General features: G+C 54.0%; 1 protein-coding gene across 1 annotated transcript; it reads left to right on the top strand.

Moving 5' to 3' along the window:
• Positions 1 to 853: 853 nt before the first annotated feature.
• Fam83c (family with sequence similarity 83, member C) lies at positions 854 to 7,349 on the top strand. Its single transcript, XM_005384800.2, has 4 exons — positions 854 to 1,505; positions 3,689 to 3,856; positions 4,033 to 4,157; positions 4,653 to 7,349. Exons 1-4 carry the CDS (start codon positions 999 to 1,001, stop codon positions 6,082 to 6,084), a joined length of 2,232 nt encoding a protein of 743 aa, XP_005384857.1. The 5' UTR covers positions 854 to 998; the 3' UTR covers positions 6,085 to 7,349.
• Positions 7,350 to 7,842: the final 493 nt, after the last annotated feature.

Here is a 7,842-nt window from a genome sequence, read left to right on the forward strand (position 1 = left end):
TATTTTGGGCCTGTGTACATGCGGGCCAAGATACGCAGTACCCATGGCGATGTGTTTCAGGGTGTAGCCAGTGTCTATCTTGGTGGTTTGGGTCAGTTCATGTGATGGGGTTCGAGCAGAATGTGTGGTCTCAGGTTGTGTCCGTAAACCCAGCACTGAGGAGGCTAAAACAGGAGGATTGCTATGAGTTTGAGGCTAGCTTGGGCTACACAGTAAGCTCATGTTGAGCCTGAACTACATAGTGAGACCCTGTCTCAAAAAACAAAACAAAACCAAAAAATGGAAAATGTGTGGTCTGACCAAGAGATGGAAAGATTGGGAAAGGAAGAGAGGGAAAGGGGAAGTAAAAAGAATTAAGATGTGTTATATGCATGTACCATCTCCCCATGATAAATATAATCATTATGTACTGCAAATATACTAACAAAATTGAAAAATAAAAAATAGGATTACCGTAATTTTTTTTTAAAATGTGTGATCTGCATGTGTAGGCCTTCACGTCAGTCAGTTGTCAGTGAGCATATCTGCTTGTGTGTTCCTGTCTGTTCTCTGGGTGTCCTGAGTCATTCACCACCATGGAGTGTGTGTGTACGTGTGTGTCCCTGAGCAGGCTTAGCCCCTCTGGACTGTCTCCAGCCTCCATGGATCCTCAGAAGGTCAGGGTTGGAGACTTGCGAGGAGCCTGGCAGGGTAGGGTGGCGTTGCTGGGACAGGGAGGGGAGGGAGACAGCAGCGTGCATGGAAAGCCTGGCGCTGCCGCTTCCCAGCAGGCGAGTCCCAACACAGGCAGACAGGTGGGGCTGACCTGACAGGTTCCGGAGGCCAGGGGCAATGGGGCGGAGCATAGCTCTGACTTTAGGGTGGCAACAGGTTGGGGGCCCTGCCTTACACTGGGAGGGCCAGCAAGAGGCGTGCTGCTGGTATCTTCTTCCTGCTACAGCCAGCTGGGGTGCAGGCGATGGAGCCTGCCGGCAGGTGAGGCAGCCAGGTGGCCAGGCATGTTTGGAGGCCTAGGGCCTGGGGGCACCCAGGGAATGGCAGGACCCCTGCGGGGCCGGGTGGAGGAACTGAAGCGGCCCTGGTGGCGGGAGAGCTCACCCCTGGTGCTGCAGCACAGCGAGGCAGCTAGGTTGGCAGCCGATGCCCTCCTGGAGCGGGGCGAGGCTGCCTACCTGCAGGTCATCTCCGAGGAGCGGGAGCTGCCCTTCCTGAGCGCCCTGGACATGGACTACATGACCAGCCATGTGCGTGCAGGTCCTGAGCTCAGCGAGCCCCAGGGCCCGGAGGCCTCAGGGCCTGACCGCCTCAGCCTGCTCTCTGAAGTCACCTCAGGCACCTACTTCCCCATGGCCTCTGATGTAGACCCTCCAGACCTGGACCTGGGCTGGCCTGAGATCCCACAGGCCACGGGCTTTAGCCCCACCCAGGCTGTGGTCCACTTCCAGAGGGACAAGGCCAAGAACATCAAGGATTTGCTGCGTTTTCTCTTCAGCCAGGCTCGAAAGGTAAGGGCTTCATCTCTTCAGGCATTACTTCACAGAGGTACCCACTGAGGCGCAGGAGGGAGGGGGACCTGGTTAAGGTGACACGGGAACTTAGATGCAGAACTGGGACTAGAACCTCTGGCCTCTATGAGACAGCAAGCTGGGAGAGGACGGGCGTGTGCTTTATTTCCCTTGGTAGTCCTTGGCATTCAGCAGCATTATGTATAAGCACAGAACAGGGCATGGGCTTCTAGGACTCCACAAAACCCCTTCAAATGCATGGGAAGTTGTACATATTGCAAGGAGCCCTCACTGCATCTTTCTTGGGAGGGAGTCCATAGCTTTCATCGGATCCTCCAACTCTTATGACCCCCAAACTAAGAACCCAAACCTGGAGAACATCAGAGCCACCCCTTTGACTTAGAGGAAGAAACTGAGGCCAGGGAGGTGGTGCTGAGTCTTGGCCAAAGAAGTCCTCAGGGGCCAGGAGAAGGAGGTCCCTGATGAGACTCTTGTTCTCTGCTGTTCCTTGCCCTGATATGCTGTTTCCCGCTAGGCCTGAAGTGGGGAGGGGACACTAGTTTATGAGCCTTAGCCCGGTCTTGAGGTTGACGCATTTAGCTCTGCAGCAAGGAGGTGGGAGGAGGGCAAGCTGCTGGGCTCAGGGGAAAGAGTCAGGAGAGCATGTCTGGGTGGTCATGTAGGGGAAAGCTGCAGCCACACAGCAACGCAGCTTCACTCCCAGAGCCCTGGCCTCTACTCAGAAGACAGAGACTAGACACAGTGACTCGCAGCCGGAGCTGAGGCATGGTTAGGCTGTTGTAGCAGAGATGAGGATGACATGATCTCTCAGTACCTGCTGAGCCTCGCAGGCAAGCCTGCCTGTGCCCCAGGCAGGAGAGGGCCAGGCCCGATTGGCATCAGGAACGGGGTTATTAGAGAGGCTGCTGCTGTTGTCATCACCGGCCCCCTTTGATCTTTCATGCCTGTTCTTGTTCCCCTCACTCCTGGCCAGGCTTCTGCCATGGACCAGGGTACCCCCAGTGCCTTTCTGCTCGCCCCCATTTAGACCCCTCCAGCCCTGGGCTAGGAACCAGGCTCGTGTCCCTAACTCCTTGAGTGACTGTGGGAAGTACTAGCTCTCCCTGTGGCACAATGTCCTCATTGGCTACAAAGACAACAGGAAAGCTGCATTTATTGAGCTTCTGTTGTGTCCAGCATTTTCACATTTAATTCCCTGTAACTCAGAGATGCAGCTATCATTATCTCCATGCAGCATCCGAGGAAGCTGAGGTTCTGGAGATGAGTGACTTGCCCAGGAAGTGGCAGAGTCTGGGCTTGAACCCAGGTCTATGTGGCTCCAGAGCTGCAATGCTGGGCTCTCTGTATCTTCTGCCTCTTGCCCCTGCCCAGAACAGGATAATCTTGGCGGACACATGCAGTAGGAAGAGGGAACAGATGGTCTGGGGTGCCAGGAGCTACTCTGAGGCAATTTATAGGGGAGGCAAAAGCCCCAGACCACAACTGAGTGGTAAACATGATTCCATGAGAGTAAGGTGTCACATCAAGCCTTTGCAGGGAAACTGAGGAACGCTCGGCAAAGGTATTGAATATCCGACTGGCTTTCAGCTTTATCTTGAGATAGGAGCAGCAGTTAGCTAGTCCCTGGGCCACAGCCAGGGAGGGAGCTAGTGGGGAATGAGCCTGGGAAAGAGGGTCTGGGCCTCAACATAGAGTGGGACTTTGGACTGGCACAGCTGATCCATAGGTTTTTTGTTGTGTTGTTGTTGTTCGTCTTTTTGAGACAGGGTCTTACTATGTAGTTCAGGCTGGACTTAAACTCACTTTGTAGCCCAGGCTAGCCTCAAACTCACAACGATCCTCCTGCCTCAGCCTCCTGAGTGCTGGGATTACAGGCATGCTCCACCACGCCCAGCTCCACAGGTATTTCTGAGAATCTGATGACAGATACTCTGTCCACAGAAAAATGCACACAAAAACTTTCAAATGAGAGGCTCAAAACAGCCAAATCTTCCCATGCCCAGGTTAAGAATCCTGAGGTAGGCATCACTCAAGCACATCCTATTCAGATGTTCTCCCAGGCTCTGGCCTCCTGGTTTTTGGGCCTGTACTCCTCTTGGGAATCCAGACCGGGCTGGATGTGGACTGGGCCCAAGGAGGCTTAGCTGCCCCTCCTTCCCCAGGTGGTGGCTGTGGTGATGGATGTATTCACTGACATGGAGCTTCTGTGTGACCTCATGGAGACCTCAAGCAGGCGTGGTGTCCCTGTCTACCTGCTCCTGGCCCAGGAGCACCTGAAGCACTTCCTGGAGATGTGCTACAAGATGGACCTCAATGGGGGTCACCTGCCGGTTAGTGTGGGCCAAGGGCAGCAACCTGGGGTGGAAAGTCAGGAGGGCAGAAGAGCCATTTGGTAGCCAGTGAACACTGGGGGAGTCACTGGGAGCAGGGAATCATGTTCCTGTAGTTGGGGTCAGAGACACTGTAGAGAGGCCAACCCTACAATGTCCCTCTACCCTTGGGCCAGAACATGCGTGTGCGGAGCACAGGTGGGGACACGTACTGCAGCAAGGCAGGTCGCCGCTTCACTGGGCAGGCCCTGGAGAAGTTCATCATCATCGACTGTGAGCAGGTGGTCGCAGGCAGCTACAGGTGAGCAAGTGAAAGGGAGAGGAGTCTGGGGTTGTGCCATGGGCTGATGAGGGCATCTTGAACTTTCTTCCATGTATCCATTCATCCTTTCACACATATCCTGTGCACCTGCCATATGCCAGTACCCCTGCAGGGCCAAGTTAATGTGGAGGAAGTGAGCAGAGGAGGAGCCCACTCAAGTGGAAGGGTTACTTGAATGCCTTTGGCATAGAAAGCAACTACTACACATGGGAAATGGAAGGACTATAGGAATCTCCTTCCTGGTCCATTTTACATGTGGGCCAGTTCAGGCCTCCAGAGGGCAGCCACGTGCCCAAGTCCTCTAGGCAGGACTAGGGCAAGAACAGGTTCTGGATTTGGAGCTCTGTCCTCTCATAGTGAGCATCATGGGGGTGCAGTCCTGGTCCACCTCCCAGCATGCTTCCCTGGTTATGATTCCTGTTGAGCGCCTGGCCCTGCACTTCTCACTCCTGACCCAGACCCTCTGCCCCCCAGCTTCACCTGGCTTTGCAGCCAGGCCCACACCAGCATGGTGCTGCAGCTGAGGGGCCGCATTGTGGAAGACTTTGACCGGGAGTTCCGCTGTCTGTATGCTGAGTCACGGCCTGTGGAAGGCTTTTGCGGCACTGAGGATTCACTGTCTCCCCAAGTACCACGTCCTCCCCCAGTGGCCCTGGCCTTTGGGCCTGGCATCCCAAGCCCTGCGTCCTCGCCCTCTAGCAACAGTCTCAGCAGCATCAAGCGCTCACCTCTCATGGGCCACTCTTCCTACCTCGCTCTACCAGGAGGTGGTGGCTGGAGTGACACGGCTATGGGGTCCTCGGCCCTAGGCCCTGCCCACCGTGAAGGTGGCGGCCAGCCTTCCCTGCATCGACAGCTGTCAGACCCTAACCATGGCTCCCCTCACGGGCCCTACAGGGCCAACCTGGGCAAGCTGGGGGCACTCCCATGGTCCCAGTCCTCCCCTGCCCTCAACCACAGTAGCCCCAGTCCTTTGACCCAGGCAGTGAGGTCACCTCTGCTCCCCCGCCCTCACCCGCTCCTCCACTTCCCCCGGGGATTTCCAGTTCTGTCCCGGCTCCCAGAGAATGGGCTTCCAGGAAGCCAGGAGCCTAGTCCCCCAAGAGGTCAGCGGATACTTGGCACAGCCTTGGAGATGAAGGAGGAGAAGGCATCTCTGAGTCAGAGCCATGGCCAGCTGGACCTTCTAGTCTCATTCCCTAGAGCCTGCGAGAGAGGTTTTGACCCTGGGGTTACCCCCAACTCAGGCTCCCATCAGTCAGATGAGCAGGGTCCAGAGGACAGGAGGCTGTCCCTGAGCCAGGGCTATAGCCAGCTGGATCTCCTGCCCCAGACCCAGGGTGCTAGGGGTGGCGCTGAGTCAGGTGCCGTCAGACATGGTGATGTAGCCCCAGAGGACAGGATGCTGTCCCCAAATCACAGCTATGGCCAACTGGACCTCCTGATACATGACTCCAAGGCCAAGGGTTCCAGAGTGCCTGCTGAAGCTAATTCCGCAGCCAGACCTGGCAAGCATGGTCTAGATGAGCGAAGACAGACCCTGGGCCACAGCCAGCTGGACCTCATCACCAAGTTTGGCCCATTCCGGAGTGAGGGGCCTGGGCCCAATGGTCTCCCAGGACCCAGCCCTCCTTGCATGGCTGGAGTAGGCAGTGGAGATGAGAAACGGCTGACTCTGGGCCACAGCAAACTGGACCTCATCACTAAGTACCACCAGCTTCAGGGGGTCAGGCAGGACCCTGAGCCTGTCTTATCTGGGGGCCCCACTCGTGGTCATCAGAATGGTAGTAGCAATGACCTATCTGACAATGAGAAACGGCTGACTCTGGGCCACAGCAAACTGGACCTCATCACTAAGTCCAACAAGTCCAAGTTCAAGCTGCTCCGAAGCCGCTTTGAATCCTAGTCTTGCTTCTTCCATCCCAAGACTGTACTTGCTCAGGTTATGGACCCTGGGGGTGGGGGTGTAAAAATGGGGCTGCACAGCAAGGAGAGGCATCTAGAAGTCCAGGTTAGACACTCCCTGGACTCAAGATTCTCAATACACACACACACACACACACACACACACACACACAGAGGAGTGAAGGGAAATCAGAGTTACTTAGTGCCAACTTACTGTATGTCTCTATGCTGGGCACTTCAGACTAATTACTCTTCTCATCCATCATATTCACAACAACCTAAAAGATGGGTTTCCTGTTGGTACATAGTTATAGGATGATAGATAATATTTTCCCTTTACATAAATGTGTGAGCTGAGGCCCAGGGAGTTTGGATGGCCTAATTGGACGTGAGTCAAAATAAATGGTGAAGTAAAAACTTTGCCAGACCTATGTCCACTGGTTTGGTTCTAAAGATTGCGGTTCTTGCAAATGGCACACGACATCTACACTTCATGTGTCTCATTCACACAAAATACAAACAGGACAGAGACCCCCAAATTCCCATACACAGCACACTGTCAGAGTAGGGAGAACGCTCATAAACTGCACACCCATAGATGCACATAGCAAGTACACATGGGTCGTGATAAAATCCAACACTTGATACTATAGTTGAGGCTATTGAATAAATGTCATTTGGAGAAATGATTACACAAAACACACACATTCAGTGTACACTACAGTCCCCTCAGTATACACAAACTGCAAATACGAATATGACTCAAAACACACATGCACGCGCGTGCACACACACCAACTACTGTTTATACTTAAGCTATGTCACCAGTCTTATACTGTGCATTCCCTAGGATTGATAGATAAATCAGACCCAGACAATGTAGGATGAGGATTAAATGTGTAAGCCACAGGATAACAAGATACGGCTGTGTCAAATGAAAAGCTAACCAGAGGATGATAAGTCATGGAGATGGTCACGAAAGTTTTTTAGAAGAGTCAGTCTTTAAAAGGGTGGAGAGGTTTCAGAAACATGGAGGAGAGAGAAATTCTTGGTAAAGCAAGTCACACGAAGGGAGGAGCACAGAAGGAATGAGTGGGTTTGAAGACAAATAGAGCATGTAGGTACTCAGAAGCACACATGCACACATCATCTTGCCAAGTGTCTCTTAGAGCAGCCTGTAACAAATTATGTGCCTTTTTCCTGGGTTCGCCACCTGTTTGGAAGAGAGTATGTAATACAAATAAATAAAGGAAGACATGGCTAGAACCACATATGGCAGTGTGGTTTGTCACAGGAACGGCAGGTTATGGACACGCAGGTTGGGGTTGGAAGAGGACACCGTTCCGGCTGATTATGGGAGGGGAGGATCGCCTGTAGGAAAGTGGAGAGTGGATGCCTCAAATGGGCTTCAGGCAGGGGGCGCCAAGGCCCTCACTGTGACATTCTGAGATTCTGGGACTTCTGTAGATTCTACCAAATGCAGGCCAAGTTCATCCTGTCCAGGAGAGCAAGGCCCTTGGCCAACACCACTCTCCCGAGGACAGAAGCTGGCTGCCGCGTGAGTGGTAGAGCCTGCGTGAGAGGCACACGAGGAAGCATGTCAGCCCCCACGTCCTCGCGCAGCCTGGACCCCTGCCTCTCCAACCAGTCCTCAAGAGCCGGCTTCCCTCACCGCCAGTCTTCAGCCTGTTTTCCTCTGCTGGCAGAGCCGAGCATCCCGGAGCCCGTGACTGGTCTCCCCTCTCTCTACTGGACACCT

Source organism: Chinchilla lanigera, unplaced genomic scaffold (assembly GCF_000276665.1).
Source record: "Chinchilla lanigera isolate Chin_1 unplaced genomic scaffold, ChiLan1.0 scaffold00021, whole genome shotgun sequence".
NCBI lineage: Eukaryota > Metazoa > Chordata > Mammalia > Rodentia > Chinchillidae > Chinchilla > Chinchilla lanigera.

Bases quoted from the DNA above. Each gene is read 5' to 3' on its own strand.
- Fam83c (XM_005384800.2), top strand. From the start codon at position 999: ATGTTTGGAGGCCTAGGGCCTGGGGGCACCCAGGGAATGGCAGGACCC. The intron at 1,506-3,688 runs GTAAGGGCTTCA...CTCCTTCCCCAG, and splicing joins TCTTCAGCCAGGCTCGAAAG to GTGGTGGCTGTGGTGATGGA. The intron at 4,158-4,652 runs GTGAGCAAGTGA...TCTGCCCCCCAG, and splicing joins GTGGTCGCAGGCAGCTACAG to CTTCACCTGGCTTTGCAGCC.